General features: G+C 40.1%; 1 protein-coding gene across 6 annotated transcripts in view; it reads right to left on the bottom strand.

Moving 5' to 3' along the window:
• agrn (agrin) overlaps positions 1–27,151 on the bottom strand; it is a 269,547-nt gene that overhangs the window by 154,271 nt on the left and 88,125 nt on the right. For 2 of the 6 annotated variants that reach the window (XM_079803369.1, XM_079803368.1), the window contains exon 1: positions 4,089–5,907. The exons of 3 other annotated variants lie outside the window; for them this stretch is intronic. In XM_079803369.1, coding sequence (XP_079659495.1) covers positions 4,089–4,251 — 163 coding nt within the window. In that variant the 5' untranslated portion in view covers positions 4,252–5,907. Of the gene's footprint in view, positions 1–4,055; positions 5,908–27,151 lie in introns of those variants that run through there. One more of the 6 variants, XM_079803367.1, reaches the window with a different exon arrangement.

The raw sequence follows: 27,151 nt of genomic DNA on the forward strand, positions 1-27,151 counted from the left end.
ATGACACTTAAGATTAAAAAACTGTAAAAGTACTGCTTATTAATAGTTATATATACACACATATATACTGCCCTACAAAGGCAAAAGGCAGTAACTTAATTTTTGGTCTAAAATTAGTTATTGATATTTTTGGGACATTCAAGACCTCCTTTATCATGTGGATAAGTATCAAGGATAAGTGGATAAGTCAATTCCGTTGTTTTATCGAAATTATAATGGGTTGTCTTAACAGTAACTTCCAAAAGCCCAGGAGAAACCAAGGCAGAACACCGTAACACCAGTTACTGTTCTTTTCATTTGTTTTAGAACGCTCAAATTGAGTTGGGATACTCTGCTATTGTTTAGCTGTTGTTTAGAAGTTACTGTGCTGGCCTGGAGTTACGGTATTTGGCCTTTGTTTTACTGTCCATTAAAGTTTACTGCGTTTAAAATATGTTTAGCCTGTGTCATACATCTGTCACTGATGCACTTCTGACACATATGATACCTGAATAAAAGTGTAGGTAAAACAAATAGTTGAGTGGTTGTTTTTACTAATAGCGTTTAAGGACTTGAGATGGCTTTGAAACGCAGGCATCAAGGTCACGGTAAGAAATTGTGTAACACAGAAGATGCATTAGACTAACAAACTATATTGGTTGCAATCTATGCCATTTAGCTAGCTAGCAGCCTATAACATAAATAGTAGGCAAGTCAGCTATCCAATGAATAACTGCTCCATATAAAAAAGCAATTGTAAATCATCCAAAATAAATGCCATGATCACTAGATTTGATACAGCTGTTACTACTATGTACATCAAAAAACAAGTACAATGCACTTATTGTGTTCATATTGTATTGCAAAACACTTTTGCTAATATTGAGGTGGGATACGGGTATGGTTAGGGACAGGTGTGGTGGTAAGGGTAAGTTTAAGGGTAGGGTTAGGTGTAAGGGAAGTGTCAACAGTGTAATTACAAAAATAACAGGTGTAATTACATGCAGGTCATTTTTAAAAATGGAAGTACAATGTAAAAACATGTATGTACGCAATAAGTGCATTGTATATATAAAGTGGGTCCGCTGTTACTATAACGATTTTGTAAATGGTGATCAGCAACCAAATATTGATAATGTGGAAGTTACTGCCATTTGCCTTGGTGTGACTTCTTACTTTTTGCAGACAATACAAAGGCAGAGTACAGTAACTTCAAAATAGGGGTCAAAAGTCAAATTTGAACTCAATATTTTTTTATGTAGTAAATGTGACATTTAGATGTTTTAGTAGTAAGAATTATCATTACTAAAACATCTAATTGCCAGATTTCCATTGTCCTACCTATAATTAATTTGGCTGGACAACTCAAAATCTTTAAAGTAATTTTTCTCAGTTCCACACTCTAGTGAGTTATGGTCTTTTGCCTTTGTAGGGCAGTAGGCTATATAATAATCAATGTTAAGTGGTCTCTTAATTTTTCCCAGAACTGTATATATAGCCTACTGCCCTATACAAAGACAAAAGGCCATAACTCACTAGAGTGTGGAACTGTTTGTATAATGCAAACATTTTCTTCGGGGCCTGACGATACAATATCATATTGATACTTGGGTCACAATGCAATAACATTGCAATTCTTTATGTTTAGTTAGTCAAGGCTGTGATATATGTTAGCACAGCTATGTAGACAAATCAGAAGCTTTTTTACAATTTTACACTTTAGATCAATTAGTATCAGTATTCAGAGTCATGTAAAAATGTAAATGTTAAATATTGTAATATCACAATATGTTACCTCATGATCCTATACCAATATGCTCGCACTAACAAACTATTTTTATTTTTTCCACAATATTTTCAGGAAAAGTGAGATTAAAAAATCTAAGAAGGTGAAACATACAGTAGCATTAGGAGAACAAGTGAAGAACATCATATCACAAAGCACTGAAAATAATTGAGAATAGATGACAAAGCAGCAAGATAAATAATGTAGAATTACTAAACATAAGTCAATTTTATGTATCTCATGTCACTGCATAATTTAAATTTAAATCAATATTTTATTTTAAATTGTATTTATTTGATAAAAAGCCATGTCAAAAGCACGATAAGGCAGATATAGTCATCCAGCTGTTACCCCAAATAGACCTCAATGTGAACTGTCAGGCAGACTGTCATATCTGTAAATATCTGTGCACATGTTTTCATTCAGTGTCTGTTTCTCTTTCCTTTTCTGTTTTATTATCTAGTTTGCTGATGTGTATGTATGAGCTGATGGATTTGGTTGTGGAGCTGAGCAGCTCTAGTCCTGTGTGGCCTCTCTTCTCTGTGCCTGCTAAATGAAAATGGAAATGACTAACCTTTGGTCTGTATCCCACTCCAACAAGCTTTCAAACGCTACGATGCACCTCTCCATGTTAATGGTACTCCTTTCACTCCCATCCTGTTTTTTTACTCATCTTTGAGGAGCAGGGATGGAGTGCTCTAACTGAGTTTATGTTTAAATCTAATGGAATCTGTCTGGATTAAATCGATTTTGCGACATGGTCGGCTTATAAATGAACCTCACACTCAGACTCCTTTATTGAGGGATGGAGAGGGCACATTTTCCGAATTTCATGAAGGGCCCTTTTTGGTCTTTTAATATAGAGCTAATGTAGAGGCACCGTGGATTTCTTTAAGTGAGGGCACAGGTAGGATTATGAGAAATGTGGTAGGTAATGGTTTACAGAGGGCGCATAGGGCTGGATGCTCTCTCATTTTGCTTCCTCTCACTGTTTTCTCTTTTCTAGGAGCCTAGAGATTGCTTCCAGCAATATTAAACATATTCTTATCCGAAAGGTGTATATTATTATCTCTATACAGGAGGATGTTGCATATATCCTACATATAGGGCCTGAGGCCCAAGAACCCCAAACTGTAAAAAAATCGCTTCACTAAATACAGATTCAAATCAGAGCGAGAATGATTGTGAATTTTATACAATTTGTCAAATATTTGCATCAACACTATACAGGTGTCTGTAAAAGTTAAATAATAATCGTTTCTGGTATAACTTGACAGGTCACCTTGTTTGACAACAGAAAAAAAGTCACTAAATTCAAGTGTACACAGACCAAAAAATGGAAAGATGGACAATAATAATAATAATAATAATAATAATAATAATAATAATAAGATGTGTGTGATCTGTACAAGCTTCCCTTAAAATAGTCCTCTCAATTTCAAATCATTAAGAGTTTAATGAGCCATCAGCACTGATGCATAGCAGTACCATTTTCTAATCAATGATCCTTTCTTCTGTAGCACAGCATCCTAAGAAAGTATATATGTTTACATTTCTGCTATTCTGGTCTTAGACAGCTCAATTCTGTGAAACTGTGAATTCACAGAGGAAGAAAACACGAGATGCAACCATGCAAAAAATGGCAGATAAAAACGAACAGAGATAGCAATGCATCCAAAACAGGAAAAGAGCAGTGTTACCTGCTGCTCCATGTCATCAAAGCGCATTTTGACATGCTCTGGAGCTCACGTTTCGTCTCCAATCTTTTCTTTGTAAGCACAGTGCCAAATCTATCTGGCAACACACACTGGCTGGTGGGGCACCCTAAGATACCAAAGCGTTTGCAGATTCACTCAAGCAGATACAGTAAGCACTGAAGCTAATGCCAAGCTTTCACATCCAAAGGCATTTAATCTGCCCCCTTTATCCCACTGTGCAGTCTAAATACCACTGCTTCAGGGATGACAGAATGCCACCGAGCTGTGTTTTTAGACACAAGCGCTCAAGCACTTTGTAGGATGAGGACAGTTTATCTGTGTCATCCTTAATCATTTCACTGTCAGGCAGGGGATCGAAGCCTACGCATTAGGGATTAGTTTTTGATTGCCATCGATCCTTATTGAACCATCTATCCGTCATTGTGTCTCCCTCTGCCTCCGTGAACATCACTGAAGAAAACTCTACAGAGCCCACAAGGGAAAGAAGCACTATTCTGAAACTTATCAGGCAACAAAAATTCTACAGGGTCATGCACAAACACAAACAGGCAAACACATATATATATACATACGCTGCACGTCATGTTTCACTAACTGTGACCTACAGTTATTGAGGAAGAGGAGTACAGCGAAGCCGAGCGTGGACGTGGCCAGCAGTATGAGACAGATGTTGCAAGGAATCATGAAGTACCGCACGACCAGCGACACTTTGTGCTGGTACATGCGGTCCCGCTCTGGGGGCGGCGTGGGGTACTGACAACTGGTCATACTCCACTCCGCGCCGTCCCTAAAGTACGCCAAGTTGGCAAGCGTTCCAAACAGACTCAGAGAAAAAGGATAGACGAAAGAAATCCTAAAACGGTTTCAGCTTAAATTCCAGTGGTGCTTATGTTCGCAGTTTCTTCCTGAAAAACGTAGACAAATGCTTTCATCAGTCTCCAAGCAACGCATTGTTTCCAAATTACTGCCACTCTTGAAAGGGTACCGGTCCTACAGTCCCCGACCCTCTTGCAATCGCTCCATTTCTTTCCCAAGCACAGGGGTGGTTTGTCATGAAAGGTTAGTGTGCAAGTTCTCTTGAGTGTGTTTGACAAAAGCTGCACTGGACCCCTGGCCTAGATTGGTAACACGGACAAGTGAGTGCAAACAATCCCCACTGCACTTTGTACTTTAAATCCGCAAGCGCAGAACTCCACGGCTTGGTGAATTAGTAATGAATTGGCTCTTGATTCATCTTTAGGGGTGCTTGTAATTTTTTATAGCACAATGGTGTTCCCTCTTTTCAAGATGTGCTGCCACCTGTCTGTGCCTGACAGCGGCATGAAGATGCCAGGCTGCTCTCGTTGTGGCATGTGTCAGGATTCACTGCGGGTGTGGCTAGGCATCATGCTAGCCGTCTGTCCTGGGAAACACTCAGTTGCTCACAAGCTGGAACTGGAGTCATTAGCTTCACACACACACAACGTACAAACTTTTGGAGAGTGACCCCTTCCCAAGTCCTCCAGCGAACTCCAACACTAGGCTCGACTTTGGTTGTAAAAGTCGAAATTTTTCTTCCCCCGCCCCAGGCTGAATCTCCTGAATGAATAAATAATTAGCCCACAGAGAGTCAGCAGCTGTCTTCGGCCAGCTCGACCATATGCCCTGGAGAGCAGTAAGGTCTTTTTTCCTCAACCCCCCCTTCCTTCAACACAAGTCCTCTCTGGCGACCTCCCCTCTTTTTCAAGAAGCGTAGAGTCGAAAGTTGAGGTATATGGTGTGTAGACTCTCCCCCAGATGCTGCTGTCAGCGCAGAGGCGCGCTCCTTGATCCGGGTAGCCGGAAACAAGATACGAGGAACAGCTGAGATTGCCACAGTACGTGTAAAGCAAACAAGACAACTGCTTTGGACAGTGTTGTTAGTTCTCAGTCCTTTTTAGTGAATAACTCCCGAGACAAGACAAGCTCCTGTTGTGGACTCAGCCAAGTTGTTTGTCGCTCTGGAAAAAGTGTCTCTTCCGCTCTCGTTTCTTTTCATTGGAGTCAGAAGCTATTTAGAGCTCTTTCTCTCTCCGTTTAGCTCTCTTAAGCATCCATTCCTGCGCTGGTGTTCCTCCTTGTGTCCTGGACTTAAACTCTGTCCAGCTGAGCCTCAGAGGAAGTGTTCACTGCCAGCCAAAACATACACTCTGATCGCCGCTATTCATGTCAGAAAATCCCCCAGGCAGCAGGTACTCTGCCTGCGTTCAGGCAGCGCTTCTCAGCCAAAGAGCCAGGGAGAGGCGTGCACAAATGAGTGGAGCCTGAGAGGAAAAAAGCAGGGAAAAAAGAAAACAAACTGGCCGCTGACACTTAGTCCACCTCTCTGTTACGTTAAACAATGCACAGAACGTGTTTTCTGCATCCTTACGGCACAGACGCTCATGACTCCCTCTCTCTGCTTCGAATGAAGGAGAAGACAGTGAGAGGGGGAGTGGATGAGGGGCTGTCTCTAACAAAGGGTTGGGAGGGGTGAGAAGGGGGAGGTAGTGAGGGAGGAAGGGGGAAACCAAGAATAAAAGCTTTTGGGAATACTTGGGAGTGTTTTTGGGGGGGGGCTGGAATGACAGCGAAAACACAAAAGGGCAATTGGACCAAAAGCATGTCAAGCCTTTTGAGTTGATAGTGATTTAAAGGAGAGAGTAGCCAACAATTGTGCTAAATTGTAATGGCAAATCTTGTGGTTTAAATGGGAAAAAGAACCTGAACATTTTTTTTTCTCGGTTTTGGTGATTTTTATAAGCTATTAAGGAAAATAAACTATTTCTATTGCAAAACCTATTTAGTGTAGCCAACAATCTACTCTAATTGTACCAAATTGTACACAACTTGCACTTTAAATGCAGAATAAAACATTAAGATATGAGCTCTAATTGTGCTAAATTGTAATGGCAAATCTTGTGGTTTAAATGGGAAAAAGAACCTGAACATTTTTTTTTCTCGGTTTTGGTGATTTTTATGAGCTATTAAGGAAAATAAACTATTTCTATTGCAAAACTGATTTAGTGTAGCCAACAATCTACTCTAATTGTACCAAATTGTACACAACTTGCACTTTAAATGCAGAATAAAACATTAAGATATGAGCTATTAAGAAAAACGGTCATTGAGAATGCTTAACAAAAACGATGGTTCTGGGAAATAAAAACTCACTGGGATGCAACAGGACAAAATATATATATATATATATATAATTCATGTTCTCATGACACCATGCCATGCTTTTATTCATCTGTCACACTGTGAAATATAAAAGCAAAAATTAGCTAAATTAATATTCAATAGAAGCGAAAATTAATATACTGGCAAAAGATCAGTGGAAAATGTGTTTTTAATCCATAGCATTATTTCACTAGGTTTCTTGCCTATGAATGTTTATTTTATGCTCTAAGCCACATAATGAGGTCAACAGCACAGCACCCCCCACCTTCAATACTGACTGGCATATACACAATGGATGTTCATCTTCACAAAGAAGCCAGTACATATGATCAATTATTTATAAGCTCTATTTCTTAACCCACCCCTCACTGGATCATGCTCACACACACATGGATTTTTACAAGGTTATACTCCGTTCCGCATCAAGGGTCGTTTATCTCTTCGGACACAGCCTATTCGTTGACTTTATGGGCTCCATGGAACTGAGCCACTGATGTACACAGCAGAGAACATGGGGTCAACTGGGCCTCCAGCTCAGGGTTCTAGGTTCACTCACCAGCTGTGGAGCCCGCTTAAACAACACCCACACTCCGCCAAGGCCATTAATCTCCCTTCAGACTGACACATAGACTAAGAAATAAGACAACTGGGCACCTAGTGACATTCATGCGGGCTACAATGACCTGAAACACCCATGGACAAATAAGGAAACAGAAGAGGGCGCCACATCCGGTCGTTTCTACACACCCTCTGTCATGACTCGAATAAGACCTAATTTGACTTCAAAGCGCTATGTAATGCATCTTTAATGCGCATGCTATCTCAGAAGGTTAACATCTCTCTCAGTGTGCTCTCTCAGCTGGCAACTTCCATTAAGAAACAACCACAAACTCTCTGCACTTCCCGCACTTGCATGACGAGCAGCCTCCGGGCTTTTTATCGGATTCTGCTCTCTCCTTCTGCCATGTATCCAATGCATGTGTGCTGATTTCAGGATTGAAGGAAAAGGAGTAAAGCATGTAGTGGTGCACTTCATCTATTTTAAAAGAGTGGGTAGTTATTAAACTGAAAAACCCTGAGAAATTCAAAAGATATAAAGATATTCACTTTCAAGTGTTTTCAGTGAAGATTTGGATTCTGATTTTTGCCAGAGATAGATAGCCCTGGATCTATACATCTATCCATCCATCAATTTATTTGAACACTCAACTGTCCATAGTTTGTTTATTCAAATATCCATTCATCCATCTATCCAAACATTTAACCCTTAATTCATTCAAATACTCAAATATCCCATCTGTTTACCAATCTATCCATCAACCATTTTCAACAATGGTTCCACCAATGGAGAAACCCAGTTTACTCCAAGCCTCAAACAGATTCTTGAATATGGAGCTTCCATCACAGCAGCTGGCTGGATGTTTTATTATAATGACTATCATCAATAAATTAGGTTGTTTTGATTATGAGCAGATCCCCAGTACTCCACTCATTATACTACATTGCACAAGCAGTCAAAAATAGACGAGAGACAGCGCAGGAGATAAAGAGGGAGGTGGAGACCGGCAGCAGGCTCTGGGTGAGAATGAGCTAACTGCACCTCCAGCCAGATCTACTCTGGAATCCTACAGCTGGGAGTTCCTTACTCCACTGCTCTGTCATTCGGCTCACAAGAATAGAAACCCTGCAAAAGAAAAAAATTGAGAAAGTGGGGATTTTTCCTTCGTGCTGTCTGCCGGAGTGCCGATGTAACTGTAACAGAGACATTACCCATGGGAAATGACATCAGCATAATTTAACGTGAGAACACATCTGCCGACTGGCCTACTGCTCGGTGAGGCAGAGCGCCTGTCGACAATACATCCAGGTGTGAGCTATCACTGAGATGAAGCTGTTCGTTCAATATCTACAGTCAATTTCTACAGACTCGGCTACCCAAAAACCATATGGTGAGATTCAAATCCTGATTCCCACTGAATGTTAATCAATCCAGAAGTGAGCAACTCAAGTTTTGAGGCTGTTTCTCATATGGTTCTTTTTCGATTCCTACAGCCCATGGGTTTCATCTGACAGATGTCTGAATCAAATCACTGTTAATCTGCCAGATTTAAACTGTCCATTTTGCTGCTCCGCTATGACTGATCTAATCCAAACAAGTCTAAGGAAACGGATGGATAGCTATTGTTCGCAGCTAATGTTTGCCTCAACTGCAGCTTAACTATAGCCTAGAAATCTAGATGCACCCTAGCGGCAGCAAATGTAATAATGTCTAGCGACTCTCGGTTGGCTTGCGAGCTTGAAAAACCAAACTCTAATCAGGCCAATCACATCGTGTATAGAGTCGGTGGGCGGGTTTAACATAAAGCTTCTGCTGATGCTGGCGAACAGCGGTCTTTTGAATCAGCTTTGGCGCGACTCTGGAAGACTTAAGTTAAGCTTTTCTTTAAGGAAAAAACAAAGATCGGCACTGAAGTCATTCTTAAAAAAAAAGGAAAATGTGTTCAGACTTTTGCCGACCTGACATGGCAAAAGTTTAATCTATCAACTAGCTCTGCTGGTGGGAAAACGCATGGGACACAACACGCCTGTGATTGTTGTCTCACCACGGATAGTGCTCTGGTTGGTTGTAGCGCTATCCTATTGCATGCAGAGGAGGATTTGAAAGACAACCGTTTATCCCGCCCCTCGGATTGAGCCCTGCCAATGGTGTGTTCCCAGACCCAACATTTTGATGTGGGTCTGGCTTGTCAGGCTAGTTTAACAACCTTTATAAAAAAAAAATTGCAATTAGGACTGGGCGTTACTAGGGCTTTACTGATATAATGATATTATGTGCCTACAACCAGTTTTTTGTTAACTCACATATGCAACCAAAATATGTAACTGAAAAATGAAAAATGCACCTCCTGTACACCAATAAATAAATAAATAAAATACGTAACGGGGGAAAAAAAATCAAGATCAATAACACGAGATCAGTAATCTGATGACAGCTTGACAACCGAAATGAGGTGCTACAACCAAAATGAGGAACTACACTTCAGAAAATTCAGAAAAATAATTAGAAAAAAGAAACAACAAAAATAAAAGATGTTAAAACATATTTTATTTTATCTAATAATTTCTCTTTTGCGTTTTTCGGCACTTGAATGCACTTTAAATTGCCAAGGCTTAAAATGCCTACAACTGATCGGGACAATGAGAGTACCATCTTTCACGCCATTGTTGAGCCTTGACAGGTGAGTTTAATCGAGAATGCACACGGTGGCACTGGTAATGCAGAGACGGACATTGCACGAAGGTGTGGAGAGTGTCAAAATAAAGGTGTCTCTTGAAAAAAGAAATATAGATATCTCTTGATTTTTTACACATTGCATTTTTGTCATTTAATCGATGTATTGTTACCCCCCAAGGCGATACAACAGTATATTCCATATAATGCAGAAAAGTGTCAACAAGAAGACACTCTACTAGCATGTTATTTTATAACTCCTTCAAATGTGGCTTATACAGTAATATCTCTAATGTATTACTGTTTTAAATATTGTATTTAACATAAATGTTACATAATAAAAAACCTTTGACTCTAATATATTCATTCAATGTCATGAATAATCAAATCTTTTTTTGGTTTGTGTCTATCAAAAATAAAATAAGTTTTAGACAAATATTTTCATGATGACTAATTCCATCTTAATAGTTCTAAATAAATTTAAATAATTCATAAATCACGTTAAATGCTACAAGTGAACTTGGCATTACATTATATGGTACAATATGGAAAATGTATATTCGTTTTGAAGTTTGCTTAAAAAAATACATTTAACAGTGTTTTGTGATGTTTTAGGACCATTCTTCTTATTTGAATAATTCAAAAGGAGTTCTGCTCCATAAATGCGATTTTCAAATCTGATCCTTATCTGTTTGCACAGTGTGAGAGTCTGTTCCACTCTAGTTCACTGCTATCTACATTGTAGAGGTCAATGGAGAGGTCTCTCTATCTCTCTATCTGTGTGTGTGTGTGTGTGTGTGTGTGTGTGTGCGTGCGTGTGTGTGTTCGTACAATCCACTAAAGACCGTGGCAGATAAAACACAATTACCCTAATCCTTCTTTCCTTACCCAGTCCTCACCCTAATACCTATTAGTCGATGTGTGCTCAGCAGACGGTCGTATACCGTACATCACATATTGATTTTGGGTTGAGGATACCCACCGCCACTCAGGTTAAGTGCTTTAGGACTGATGAAAACCACCATCACATAAATCCAACCTTCTCCCGTATATCAAGGAAAGAGCAAATAAATCATTCTAGAGGAAGATTGTATTACTCAGACGTTGCTCTTTCATTGCTCAGGAAAGTTAATCAGCATCTTTTGTTACGTTGTCTAGCGATTCCAAATATATCAATACTATATCGATAATTGTCAGATATTAGAGATTTTATCGACATCAGCTAATATGGCATGTGTATTTCCATTATTTTTAGATTTAGAATATCTTTGCAGTCATTTAACATAATTTAATCTTGTAAAATGTCATATTTAGCAGATGTAATATTGTAATATTTATTTCTTATTTTTAATTCATTTTCTAAAAAAAAATATAAACAATATAAACACAATAAAGAGAAATAAAAGAGTTATGGCCATTATAGAATAGAATAGAATTCTTTGTCTTTGGAGGAATTTGACGAGAAACGACCAGTTCAAAGTGAAATCTCAGAGTGTGATATCAAATCTGAGACATTGTTGGGATATCTCTCAAAACTTCAGAAAAGACAAATATGAGATGACTATATTCTCTTATACTATATAGTTTTCTCATGAGAAAAATCTGATAAACAGCCTCAAGCCAATTTGCACTCCATTTAATCTCACTACTGTCTAGGAGAAGAAATGAGATATTAAAGAGAGTTCTACTATCACATGTATTACCATATTCCCAAAGCCATTCCCTCCCCACCATGAAACCACCTGCCTAAGCAAAGATGAGCAAGCGTCCTCGATTCTTCTCCCACAGCTGGATCTTCATCTCTGGGTGGAGCAAGCTCATTACCCTCCCACTCAGACTGCTCCTCACTCCGGGACCAAGCTGTTGAGCACAGGCAGGAGCGCAGCTGCCCCGAGCTGAGAGCTGGGTCTAATGGAGAACAGCTAACCAGCAACAGCATTTACAGCCGCTCATTCATCAGCATGCTGTTTTTCCCTCTCATCATGGTAACTACAATAATGATTGCAGTTTTTAATACTTGCCATGCTCCAGCTCCCCACTCTTTTATTCGTTCTTTATTTCCCACGATGCTTTTTTAATGGTTGTTATGGGGGCAATTGAGCTGGAACCATGGTGGGGTTCTTTAAGGGACTGCTGAAGCGATGTGCCAAAACAGAGACTGCACGACTAGCAGAGAGTGACTGTGTTTGGAGACTTGCTTGACTTTGGCTGTGTTTGACACGGGGCTTCATGGGAGCTGGCATCCATGACAGACAGGGGCTGTGTGATTGAACTTGCAGGTAATGCAGGTGGCAGCAGCAGCTGTGGAACTAAACTTGAGGACAATGGCAAGCGTGGCCCAAATAGAGCAACATGCAGCAGTGGATTTGCACAAAAGAGTAATCGATATTGCACAAAATTAAATGAAAATGTCTTTAAAAGGTCTTTAAAATGTCTCTAGAATGAGTTGAAACAATATTTCATATTGTTCTCTGATATCTACATAGAGGGTATGTGGGCCAAAATTGTTTTTACAGGTCCATTTACAACCCTAGAAATTGTCCCTAGAATGAAACGGTCTGCTTTTGCCTGTTATGAATAGTAATGTTGAGCTATGCTCTGTTTGGCTTATTTCAGTCTCATACAAGTGCAGTTATTCAGCAAACACACAATCGCTAACAGCACAAGCGGCTCGTGAGTCGTGACAGAACTCAGACTGACTAAATGACACTAAGCAGAAAATCTCAAATGGAGATTGCTGAAATGCAGCTTACTTGTTCATTGGCGTTTCCGATCATCCGCACGTGCGAGAGAGAGAGAGCGCGCGCACATGGTTGCCAGATTGCACATGTTTAGAAAAGCACCGAAAAGCAGCGGCGAGGTTGGTCTTTGGTGAGCCGAAGAGAGCACACGTCACGCCTCTCCTCATCAGTCTGCACTGGCTACCAATAGCCGCTCGCATTAAATTCAAGGCACTGGTGCTCGCCTTCAAAACATCCACTGGCTCTGCACCAATATACCTAAACTTGCTCGTTCAGACTTACACACCCTCCAGGAACTTGCGTTCTGCCAGTGAACGACGCCTTGTGGTGCCATACCAGAGAGGCATGAAATCGCTGTCACGGACCTTTTCCTGGACCGTTCCCACCTGGTGGAATGACCTGCCTATCTCAATTCGTGCGGCCGAGTCTGTAGCCATTTTCAAAAAACGTCTAAAGACACATCTTTTCCAGCAACACCTGACCGATCGAGAATAGCACTTATCATTCTATTCATTGTCTGTCTGTCTAATTTATTTAAAAAAAAAAAAAAAAAAAAAAAAAAAAAAGTGTATACTTCTGTGCTAGACTAACTGAGACTTGTTACAGCACTTACATATTGCTGATATTGTTGCCCTTCGACTGCTCTAGCTGCTTCTATTGCCCCCATTTGTAAGTCGCTTTGGATAAAAGTGTCTGCTAAATGACTAAATGTAAATGTAAATGTAAATGCACCGGCTAGAATACGTGTTCTTTTAACAGAAAAGCTTGGATTGGGGATTTAAATTACTGAAATCTGGCAACCACAAGCATGAACACTCGAACACTCTTTCTTTATATCCATGATCTACCATTTTCACTATATCGTCCTCATCTTCACAATACCTGCAGAACTTCTGTTGATTCGGTGCAGGTCCACGTTAATACTGCATGGCCTTGAACATGGCGTAAATATTAATGACCACGAATGTTATGTCACACTCTGTATTATGTTGGGATTCACTCGTTTTTCAGTGGTCTTTTTCAAGCACAAGATTTACACATGAAGTAGTTAACAATGGTGTTTAAGGCTCATGGTATGCGAGTTCCAAGTACAGAACGAATTATTCAACTACACCAAGGTAAATACAGTTTTCCATTCTAGGGCACCTTTAAATCTTAAAAATAAAGTGTAGCGGTAGTTCTGGCAGGTCACGTTAGTCAAGCTCGCATCAGCTGACTGTCAGCTGATCACGTCTACCTATAGAAATACGATGTCTATTACAGCATACATATATACGGTAAGCTCCTTCAGTATCATCAGCAGCTATAGCGTTTCTCCGGAGCTAATTACCCTGCTCCATCCCCAGCTCCTCCTCTCGTCAGTCAGGATTTGGCATTCTGATTCTCCTTGAATCAGACTAAATTCCTGAATTATGTTGTACATTTAATAAATGATATCTGTAATACACTGTTGGTTCTGTTCTGTTTACCCAAAGGGGGTTTATCGCTGCTCTCAGCCATGCTAGGCTGCTTGGATGCACAGGGAGTTCTTGCCCAGAACAGAACTATACCGCCAATCCAAACTATATGCTAATTGTCAATCATCTTTGACGATAGTGGTCCTGACAGAAATGTATTTATAAGAATATTTTCATTTTAATAAATGTATTCTAAAATGTATTACAATTTATTTATATGAAATATATAATATTTAGGGATTCACTGATATTACAAAACCAATAAACCGATGATCATTTTCATGTTATTATGGGTTGTAACCATTTATAACCAATACATGCCAAATATAAATCTAGGAGAGTGAAATATAAAATTAGAATATTTAAACACCCAATATTGGCCAAAATATGTATAGCCAATAAAAGACTGATAACAATATGGCACTGATATGCATGCCTTATTGTATTAATGTACTGTATAATTGTATAATAATAATAGTAATGTGGATCTTAATATTATCATAAACTCCACTGGTATTATTTTTCCCCTGCGACCCATAATGTATTCGCCTACATTGCTCTCTAGAGAACAGAAGACCACTTCTACAGCTACAAAACATAAGCAGATAAAAGTTAAATGTTTAAGTACTTCAACGTATGAAATACAAAATAACGACATGCTGTTCTGAGCTTCTGGCTCCACAAAAGTTCCTTCACCAACATCTGCCTGGCGAGCAATTTCATGGTGGGAACTTCTGGTGCGGCTCAACAGTCCATTTATCTGCAAATCTATGCTTGAGACAATGCTTGTTTTCGGTTCATCCTCCACTATCAATAGCGGCACAGATTCGCCTCACACAATTAACCTCTGCAGAATAGAGGCCAAATTCAGCCTGTTTTCCATCTACCTATAAATTAAGCAGAGGTGGAGAGGATGCAGTGATTGGATGACATGCAGAGCATCCCATTTTTGAACAGCAAACACACTTGAGGACCAAATGGAAATTGTTTCGCATACAGTAGAGACAAAACCCAGCTGCTCCTGAGCATATTCCAATGAATCAAGCACTGCAAAGCAGCAAGTGCTCAGGGACCGAAGGGAGTGGTTCTTCAACCCATCTGGACATTTTTCATCCTTCTAAAGCCTATTATGATTGCATATTACCCCACACACACACACACACATGTAAACATCCACACACAAACTCTAGCAAATGGCAATTTATCCTCAAAAGCATTTTACAGGATTTCAGAAAGTTTTGGGTTTAAACAAGGAAAAAATATCTCCAGTGTTTTATGTTTGCAGACTATTTCACAGTCGGCTGTTATGAATATTACATTTCCTTGTGGAGGCCTAACAAGCTTGAGCAAAATATAAAAACCATTCTATACAGAGACCAGCTCTTATGAAGTATTACCATTAACGCATTTGAATAATACTATATAACCTCTACAGCTTATGTTCTACCATTATATAGCTCCATTTCGAACACACTGTGCCGGCGCGCTCAAAAATATGCACACGCACAAAACGGAGCTTTTTCTCTTATCAATTCTGACAGTGACAAGCTATTATACGCAGGGACCGTTTCATTTGCATTTACAGTAATGAACTCTCTCTTCACCCTTTCATTCTTCCATCTTTCGGCTTTTTCTCCTTCGTGCTGGATCGTCTTGGAGGGCAGAAGGGAATCTTAATTGGCATACATCCTCATTTCTCGCAAGCCATCCGAATAGAAAAAGGAGCTTCAATTATTTCGATTTCAAATCAAGAGCCTTGTAAAACCGGCTTCCACAAAACAGCCTTTTCATCCTTTCTCACATCAATCAGACAGATTTCAGAGAGTAACTGTCAAAAGTGGGAGAAGCTTTATGCAGCTGTGTATCTGCAATCAGGCACTATGTTTTGGAAAAGACAGGACAGAATTGCTGTTTTTTTTTTTTTTTTTTTTTGAGGAGTATAACAGCATTGAGTCCCCTATCAAATCGGAGCTCACTGGGTCATTCTGACACAGGTGTTCCAGAGTCATGGGAAACAGGGTTGTTCCATCATCTGTCAGCAGTTGGAGAGATCCAACACAGAAAGACAAGATAGTTTCGTCTCACCTTGAGACTGACTGACTCCTCCTTTCTTTCCTTTTCAAGAACTCTCCAAAAGCTAGCTAGATATGGCTAGTTGTACACATTCTGGGGGGAAAAACAACACTTAGTCGCTGCCGGTTGATAAAAGCATTGCATGTTAAATAAATCCACTGTGTGCTTTTCTCCATCTTTTAATTCTCCACTTTAGGAAACACAACAGACTCAATCATCTGAGAATGAGAACCACTACGAAAAAAAAAAAAAAAAAAAAAAAAAAAAAACAGACAAAAATACACCCCCACAGCTGCTTTTTGGAAGCGTATGACTATGATTGCTGTGCGTTAAACATAACAGATGCCTCATCCATTATTCACCTGCAAACCAACAAAGAGCGACCATAATAACAACCGTGGACGAAGAATTTCCTCCAAGATTCTATCGGACCCTGAAGAAAGAGGCAGATAGTGAGGGAAAACGAGGAGGAGAGATTGTAAGAGAGAAAAATAACAATGCTGTGCGTCTAGCATGGACATGACCCTGGATCTGGCCAATGCAAACATTTGTTCTGCATGCAATCAGCAAACGTAAGCATGCTGCCGGAGAAACAAGACTGAAGGAAAACAATGAGTAAGATGGAAAGAAACCAAGGGTGCTTTCACACTACACTTCATTTTGAATCATACGGAATCACTCATGAATCATTTACTTAATTTAAAAAGGTCATATGATGCTTTTTAATGTTTTCTTTTAGTGTGTAATGTATCTGTTTTTTTTTTGTTTTGTTTTTACAAAGCTCATATAGTCTCCTACAAAGAGATTTTTCAAACAGAAGAATGCTGCTCCAGACCTGCTTAACACTAGAACTGCCAGGGGTCGTTGTATACCTAAAACCGCCAGCGGGTAAAATTTTTCCATGCACATGATTACTGTTTTGATCATTGCAGAGGGAAAACTTCAATGATGATACCGGTGAACACATTAACCGATGGGAAAATTCCCTCACCGTCACATCGCTACTATTATGTCTAAATATATTAAAGTGCCCCTATTATGTTATTTTCAAGTTTCCTAATTTAGTTTTGGAGGTCTCCAATAACAGGTTTACATGCATCAAATGCTTTCATTTTCTCATAATATACATTGCACATCACCACAATGTTCAATGATTCTCAAACGACTCGAAGGATGAATCAGTTTCTCTAAATGTCTCCTTTCCACGAGCCGACTCTGCTCTGATTGGTCAGATGGCCCAGTCTGGTACAGTGCGTATTTCGAAAACAAACGACCATTACCATAACTGACCTCCAACTCTGTCAGGCCGCTTCTTAAAGCTCTACGATTGTACAGACTATAAAGACATTAACGATGACGTCAATTTTACACCAATCCCAGCGTGAGTCCGAATCGGCGATGAAACAATGGAAGAACTAGCGTTAGTTATTCAACCCGAACCTTGAGCAGGAACGTTTCTCAGTGATGCTACTCAGTTTGAGGTACATTATGAGATGTTTCAACTGTAATTCCAAACCATCAGCATTAGCAAGTGCATCGATCAACAAACCTGTGTGTGTGTTTCTAATGTATTGCGGCGCACATGTGGGAACTCTATCAATAACAGTGCATACGTTAGCCCAGCACTAACATGAATGACTGATGTTAAAATAAAAATTAAAGTTAAAGTTAGCAAAACAAATATTGCTCCATTATCTTTACTCAAAGTAGTAAGAATGACAGACAATCTGCATTAACAGACAGTTTTAGGTAATACTGCAGCCCACAGCTGATTTACAGTAGCATTTCAGTAAGTCAGTAATAGCGCGAGTTAGATGGTTAGCCAGAGACCTACACAATATGAAACACAATAAACACATTGTAGAGCACAGCGTCTTCTCGATATGATGCTATCCAGTATCCGTTGCAGTGTTTGAGGTGGTTCAAGTTTTCCCTGGTGCCTGTGCCCGCAATAAGTGGACGCGCAATATGCTAATATTTCGTCTTGATGTCACAATGAAATGGCTTGCGATTCTTAAAAAAAATTTTTTTTTTTTAAATGATTCGTTTAATTGACTCAGAGACAAATCTTACTTTTGTGAGCCAATAACTTTATATATGGTGCACTTTCAGATTTAAAACTTTGCCGGATGTTTTCATGCACTTAGTACTGTTACATGAAAGTTAATTAGGTTAGTTTTTAATTGAGAATTTGAGAATTTTAATTGAGCAAAAGATAAGGGAAAAAAGCATCTAAATGTAAAATTAAGGCAAATGAGCATGAACAAATAATTATTCGATATCAGATAATTTAAACAAACAAACTAACTCCGATATCCATTACCCAAAAATACAAGTTAAAAAAACAGAAGAGTGAAACTCTAGTTTAGACCAAGTAATCAAACCTGGTGTGAAACACTAGGCTAACCTCATCAGACATCATGTCTGACAGTCTCATGCAGACGTGCGAAGACTCCACAAAGCAACCGACAGCTAAGCTCTGCCTCACAATAGTCTCACGCCAATGCTCTGCAACAGCTTCCTTTTAGAAAGCGTGTCCGTTCCATCACTGCTCTGATGAAAAACTAGGCTTGGTTTGTGCAAGCAAGTCAATTTTGCCTTCTTTGCCCCATCCAATGTGTTCACAGGTCTGTGCACGCTATGAGGGCGCTGCGTGGATAGAGGAAGAGCACATCTTCCTTTGACCGAAGCCTCCATGTTTTAATGAGCAACCCAGGGGCCATGGGTCAGCCGCAACAACGCAGCACTCATCAGTACGCCCTCCTCCCAGGCATCCATTCACCAACACGGCCGCACAGACTCGCCTATTTCCTGCCAATTACAGCGCCTGCTCTCCTGTGTGATGACTTCATTGCATTTTCTGATTAGAAGGAACATTGTGAATGTGTGAACGCTGGGATCGAGGATACTCAAGATCCCCTCCCCCCTCGCATCATATGTACTGATGGATCCATAAATCCATCCCCCCTTTCTGACAATCATTCCTTCATTTGGCTATCTGACCCAAGTACCACCCCACCCCCAGCTCCCTCAGGAGAGAGCAGGGGTCATGTGACTCACCTCACCAGGCAACAAATTGGCTCCATGTCCCAGTGTTCCGGAGGGCCGTTGCCATGTGACACTCTTCAAAAAGATCCACTGTCACACACATGGAACACTGGATGAGCTCATTCATTCCGAGGTTGTTTGTGACACACAATCTCGGAGGCTCAGAGAAATAGAATTACATGCTGATCGCATGAATGGCTTGTCTCAAAAAAAAAGAAGCACAAGAAAAGAGGAAGATCGATCGGCCGCACACACTGAAGAAGATCATTAGACTCATTACGGAATGGTGATTTAGAGGTGTTCGGTAGACGTGACTTTCCTTTAGAGCCCTATTTTCAACTCCTGGACCCAATTTTTATACCACAGTAGTGTAATATGTCTTCCCAACTAGGAAGGCCTATTTACATTGAACACAATCTTAAAACAAAACGACGTATCCCTAGGGACTCTTTTACACTGGTTGCGAATTTCAGGTCCATTTTTCCTTCACTCGATAAGCTTTTGGGTTATGAGTCTGAACTAGCATTCTAGATACAGCTGATAACACTGGCCTCCAAATACAGCGCACATACATTGTGCTAACCGGAGCTAAAAAACTAAATGATATGGATGAAATACTGAAAAGTGGGAATGTGTTTAATATATACACACATTTTAACTTCCTTGTAGCATTATTTTGTAGTATTATTTTAACAGTTTAATTATTATTATTATTATTATTATTATTACTATTATTGGCTTAATCAGGGTTTTCCTACATTGAAAATTTTTTGGCAGCCGCTCACACTCTCTCTGTTTTCAAAATAAGCATTCTTACGTTTATAATATTTCACATATTACGTTAATCAAAATCAAAAGGTCGGAAGACCATCTGATAGCGCCACGTGCAACATGGATTTGATGTTTTTTCTTTAAATAACCGCTGGGTGTGAATTGCGCTCAAAAAATGTTGACTCTTCTCTGACCAGCTGACATAAACCATACTTTCAATAAACGGGCCGCGAAGATCCTCGACTATTACGCAGGAATGGGAAAGTAGTTCCTAGCCATATAGGTGTAGAAAATCGCAACTTTTCATTTTCAGTTTGTCTTAGCACACGATGTAACTGTAGAAGAGTCATGTTTTAAATAGGAAAAATATTAAAAGTGTCTTTGGTCATTTTTTGAATGAGATGCTAATGGACTGATCAGAATCAATGATGTATGCTAAGCTATGCTAAAAGTGCTACCGCCAGATACAAAGATCGGCTGAATGGATTCAAAAACGGTAAAACTCAACTATATAACTCTAGGCGACTTGTAAAATGAGCCTATTTTCAAAAAAAGTGGAGTGTTCCTTTAAGGGCGTGGCCACTTCGAGTGACAGGTGGATAGCCATTTATCTGCTGTCTGTTAGTCATCACGTCACCTCAGCTCCGCCCATGTCCCGCCTTTTTGCCCATTTTCTATTATCCGGGAGTGACGCACAATGACACGCTGCCAAGATGGCAACGGCCAGCTCAACCCATAGACAGTAAAAGAAATGTACAGAGCGACCCCATAGACTTCAACGGAGATAATTGAAGTCAGGTAGAAGCACTCACTTCCTGATGGCTGAGCGTACTGCGCAGCCTCGGACTGAGCTTGACGACGTAGATGTGACGTGAGCAACCTGTCCGACAGTGGCAAGTCTTCTAGTAGTTGTGCAAAGTCAAATCTGAATCACCGAATCTTGCAGAGACAGAGAGGAAGAGCAGGAGCAACTTTTGATGAATGAAGCAGGATTTGCAACATCTCTATCTGCGTTTATGCCTCCACGTCCCCCTGATTGCCTCATAGACAGTAAAAGATTGCCTACGAGCTTCTCCTCGGGTCTATACGGTAATTTGCTCAACAACGCGATAGTGATAGGCGATAGTGTAAGATACAAGGTAATGGAGCCTTTTATACTTTGTCGTGTTTGTTTAGAAATAAACAATGGACGAATGGAGTCTTTAAATGTGTCAGATGTAAAGATATTCACTGTCAAAGTGAGGCCAAAATGAATGGGAGTTAATGGGATGCTAACAGCAGGTGATGGCTTGGTTACCAATGGCTGCCCCTATGGAAGTAACGCTTTCCGGGGGCTGGATTACCCCCTTGGCTTAACCCTACTTTACGCTTCAAAAATGCTCATCAGAATCCTATGGGTGACGTCACGGGCACTACGTCCATATTTTTTTTTACAGTCTATCGTCCTACCTCTTGCCTGATCGCAAACCTTCTAAAGTTATATTCCCCTGGCCCCTGGTGTTTTCTCTGCCCTCTCTCTGTTTCTATAGTCGTTCTATGTTTGTGTTCTGGAATATTTGGAGAACATTATTTGGATATCATTATTACATTTATATTCAAAAGATCTATGTACTGTCTGTTTGTATCGATTCGGCATTCATATCGAGTTATCAGTTGAAGACTTTGGTGTCTATCCAACTCTAATGTTATTAGAGAGTGTCTGATGGTGTATTGCAAATCTTGTAGCTTTTACGTAAAGTAAAAACAGCTTATTTAACCACAATATTTTGTCTCATAGCCACGAAGAGACCCCCCGTACAGAGCAAGGGAATCCGTACCAGTGAGCTGGTGGTAGAAATCACACTTGGCCTGGACAAAGACAGCTGAGAATGTGTGTGAGGTGAAGACGAGATCAAAAGTGTGGAGTGGAAGAACAAAACAGACAGATGAAAAAAATACAGACTCAAGGGAGAAAATTAGAGTGAGTGGGGAGAGAAGAAAAGGTGAATCAGACAGGAAAGCGAGGCAGAGCGAGGAACAGAAGGGTGAAATTACAAAGAATTGAATCCCAAACTAGATTTGAAAGAGAATGACGGATAACGTAAAAGAAACCGAGGGGAGGAGAGAGAAAAAGTGCAGACAGAAACGGAACCATCAGTCCAGCTGGTAGGATCCGTGTGTATGTTTCCGTCTGACACCCACAGGGGACGTCCCGTCTCCATTGTGCATGATGACCGCTGACCACAGACTGCTGACTGTGGATACCAGCCAGAATGCATCTGTAGCCAGGCAGTGACCCAGCCAAAACCAATCCTCCGCTGGGCTTAAAGGAAGTGAGGGCGAACCAGGGGCCGGAGCCAAAATCCTCACAAACATGCCCACAAGAAAAAGAGACAAAGGACACACACGCCGGCACATTTTAGGAGAGCGGTGCATCATTGCCAGGTCAAAATACCAGGCTGAGTTTGACAGTGATGGAGCACCGGCATTCCAGCCAGAGGACGGACTGGGAGACCACCGTGGCGCGTCTCTGACCCGTCTGTTGGCCACATGTGTGGATCAATAAGTTGACCTGACGCTCTGTCTACCACCTGCCCACAACAACTCATTCTCTGAGAAAATAGTCACCCCCTTTACCTCCATCCCACAATCAAATGCTCCTCTCGCTCTTCATATTTCATCATTTTCCCATCACTCCGGTATCATTTCCACCTCTATCGATCAAAACAGTCTGCCTATAATTGCAAGGTCTATTTAGTGACTCCGTCAGAGAGTGAAATACGAGAGGAAGAAAGGAGGAAAGAAAGAAAATGCGTAGTGAAATGAACAAGTGAACTCATCTTACTCAAGACAGTGGCACTTTAGTAAAGGTTATTGTCTTATAAAAGGCTGAGAGCCTGGAATAATTCACTTGGAAATCAATTTTCATCGCACCATTCATACATTAGCGGGCCATGATGGACAATGAGAGAAAAACTACCATCTCCTCTCGTTTCTTTTGTCGGTTTCTTTCTCCGTCTTGGCTTCATCTTTTTTTTACCACATCCTGTGCGCTGACCCCCATTTTCATTTTCCTCGCTTTCATATCAGCTCCGGCGCTTCGTTCCGGCTCATTCCAAAAAAAAAAAAAAAGAATTAACCTGTAGATGAACTGACCCATTCTAAATATCTCAGAATGACAAAGAACCGGCCACACGCTAATCCTTGTTAACATGCGGTACAAAGTGACACTCAATGAGGTTCAGCGTGATTGGGTGTGGAAGTCTCCTCCATCTGTTCTAGAACGTGTGGCCCTCAAGCCATTTTTCTCCCCCATACATACCCCGTATATTTGATGCTTTTTTTTGTGGTTGTTGAAAAATCAACACCATGCAGAAAACTATAATTTACTCTGATTGAAACTATTGCGTTTTGATGTTCCATCTATTCCAGCTATTTTTTATTTTTTTTACTGTCTTACAGTTGCACAACATGACAATTTGATGCACAAATATAACATTCATCTTATGTGAGGTCACAGGTGTGCTTATTTTACACTTCAAATGCAGCTTGCCCAAACATATTTATAATGCATTAGGGTTCTGAGTCTGTTATTAACCGTTTTAAGGTTGTTGTTTTTTTTACTAAGACTAAGCATTCATTTCTTATGAAAAATGTTAAATTTGTGTTCATATTTAAATATTTATAATTACTGTATGAATAAATAAGTTGTGTATATACATCCCTTGATTTTATGTTATCTTACATATAAATGATTTAAAATGTATATGTGAATAAATAAAACCATTTATAATAAAAAACGTATATAATATAAAAATGAATGCTGTCAATCTATCTTTATGTAGAAACAACATAAAGGCAGTATATTTAAATATTTGTTTAATGACATCTTTTTTCTAAGCACTATGAATGAAGGCCAGTATCGCTGATACCATTGTGATACTGATGTCTTTATTTTAAAAAAAATTCACGTTTCAGGTGTTTGTTTGTAGAGAGCCGCTTCACAGACAGCATGGCAAAGATGAGGGTTCTTTTTTTGTCTCTTATCGTGCTTGAATGGTTTAATAGCACTTGAATGAATGAACGCGTGATCATATATTGTGGCACAGAAAAAAACTGATGCTGCCTTAATTGCATTACATATTTTTTACGTGTTAAACTGAAAAAATTAATCACATTTATTTTGACAGCACTAATAAAAATATATATTTATGTAAATATAAATAAACACGCTATAATTCAAAAGTTTGTTCTTTTTAAATAATACTTTTATTCAGAACATAGTCATTAAAATGATCAAAAGAGACCGTAAAGACTTTTAAATACAAAAAAATCTATTTCAAGTAAAAGCTTTTTTGAACATTGTATTCATCTAATAATATTTTTCCACAAAAATATAATGCAGCACAGCTATTTTCAACTTTGATAATACAAAATGTTTCTTGACCACCAAATCAGCATAAAATAATGATTTTATGTGCTGGCAAAAGGAGTCAGAATTTTGATCGATTTTGAGGTTTTCACAAAAATGAGTTCATTAAGCCCTCGTCTAGAGATCCCAATGCTCCAAATAGCAATAAAACATCTAAAAATACCTTTATTTGTACGGTTTCTGAGAGGAGTACCTTTCCCTTGTCTATGAAAAACAATCTTACTCGCGCTGACTGACAGATCCGACGCACAAAGATGCCTCAGACAGAGCATGGTCCCGATATACACAACAGAATTAAAGTATTTCAAAATATCTGTCTTGGCGAGTATTCACGCAATGTGTCTTATGTGAATGTTTGGTTATCTGATGTGTGACATTATTTTAGATCCGTGCGGTACAGTAGGTCTTAATATATAGACTGTCTGTTTCATTAATGTTAATCAAACAATTGTGGTATCATGGAAAAAGTTGAATATATGTTTTTTTTTTTCCCCCATAGATATGGGTTTTGACTTGATGTGAGCCAAATGTAGTGTTATAAGGGATGTTAAGGGATGGTTGCTATAGGTGATTTTGTTTTGGAACCTTCAGAAAACTGACTTTGCTGACTCTATTGACTTCAAACATGTAGCTCAGTCATTTTTTATGTCCATCCATCCATCTTCTTCCGCTTATCCGGGGCCGGGTCGCGGGGGCAGCAGTCTAAGCAGAGATGCCCAGACTTCCCTCTCCCTAGACACTTCCTCCAGCTCTTCCGGGGGGACACCGAGGCGTTCCAAGGCCAGCCGGGAGACATAGTCCCTCCAGCGTGTCCTTGATCTTCCCCGGGGCCTCCTCCCGGTTGGACATGCCCGAAACACCTTCCCGGGAAGGCGTTCAGGAGGCATCCGGAACAGATGCCCGAGTCACCTCAGCTGACCCCTCTCGATATGGAGGAGCAGCGGCTCTACTCCGAGTTCCTCCCGAGTGACTGAGCTTCTCACCCTATCTCTAAGGGAGTGCCCAGCCACCCTGCGGAGAAAGCTCATTTCGGCCGACTGTATCCGGGATCTTGTCCTTTCGGTCATGACCCAAAGCTCATGACCATAGGTGAGAGTAGGAACGTAGATTGACCGGTAAATTGAGAGCTTCGCCTTACGGCTTAGCTCTTTCTTCACCACGACAGACCGGTACATCGACCGCATTACTGCAGAAGCTGCACCGATCCGTTTGTCAATCTCCCGTTCCATCCTCCCCTCACTCGTGAACAAGACCCCTAGATACTTGAACTCCTCCACTTGGGGCAGGAACTCTCCACCAACCTGAAGTGGGCAAGCCACCCTTTTCCGACTGAGGACCATGGCCTCGGATTTGGAGGTGCTGATCCCCATCCAACATTTTTATGTCATATATTTAATTACATTTTATTTAAATGTAACTAAATATATTTTAAACTAGAGCATGGCCCTTGAGTCTAAAGGGATTCTCCTTTGTGACTAAAGTAAAGTCTGATTCTAAAGGGAACGCTGATGAAAATGACCAGGATGCCCCTCATTTTCCTGAGGCCAGCTCGTCTTTGTCTGCCGCCCACTATCGCACACAGATGATGATGATGCTGTGTGTTCAGGACTTGCTGTTACTGATAGCAGTAATGAGGCCAGCCAGTGTTTATGGGTTAGTGTAAATGTTTAATGTGTTATGCTGATGAAGCTCCTTTCTCTCGAGCCCTCAGAGGGGCTGTGCAGTGTTAAATGCCCACCCAGCAGCCCACCCGTCTCCCCTTCAGCTCGCCTCCATCCTCAGAAAGCCAATTACAGCGCTGTATGACAGCACATTCAAAAGTACCAATTAACTCCATCAGTCCTGCTCCTAAACGCATATCAAAACAGGTTCTTAATGGACATCCTGTTGAATTCAGTCTTCCTCATCCTCTATTTTCCTTCGTCTTGAGGCCAACGTGTCATTAGCACCCCGAAAGGCTCTTTTTATTATTCTCACTGCGGGAACAGAACAGTATGTGGTGAGTGCACATAATTGTTTAGCCTGGAGTGCACATAATTAATGAGAGAGTGTGATAACAGTATTGCTTTGTTACATCTCATTCTATTAAAGAATTAAAAATTAAATTAAGTGATAGATAAATTAAGAGTGAAGTCCTCTTATTCAGTTCCAAGCTTTTTGTTGAAATCCTAATAGTTTGTTGCGCACTTTCCTTATCAATAAGCCAGCTGTTTTTTTGTGTTTTTTGTTTGTTGGTACTACTGCTTGCCGTGAGGGACAGTAACATCATCCACTGTACATAAATAAATAAACCCCAAACCAATTTATCCAATTTGTTTCACAATAGATTCGGGTGTGATGTATGATAATGGGAGAACGTGCCTGAATAAATTGAGATGTAGAATGGGCAGATTCCACATCCCTGACAAAATAAAAAAAAATAGCCAAAGAGTGATTTTCCAAACACACAGACTGCTATTGTTTTAGCGATAATATTAGCATGCCGGTTTAAGTGCACATTTGCATAGGCTTTAAATCACTGAATGTTCTATTAATTTGCATGATGAATAAGGCTGTAGCCTGGATTCTCAGTTTGAAGCTTGCATACAGTTAGAATTATGTTTTCTCGTATAATGGCCTTCTCTACATCCCTTTCACAAGTTAGTTCGAAAAAAATACGTGTATATATGTTTAATAGTTAACCTAAAAAAGGTTATTTTGCTTATTTTCTTTCCAGCGTGGAACACAAAAAGAGAAATGTTAAAGATTGTTTGGT

The sequence above is a fragment of the Gobio gobio genome, assembly GCF_949357685.1.
Source record: "Gobio gobio genome assembly, chromosome: 21".
Lineage (NCBI taxonomy): Eukaryota > Metazoa > Chordata > Actinopteri > Cypriniformes > Gobionidae > Gobio > Gobio gobio.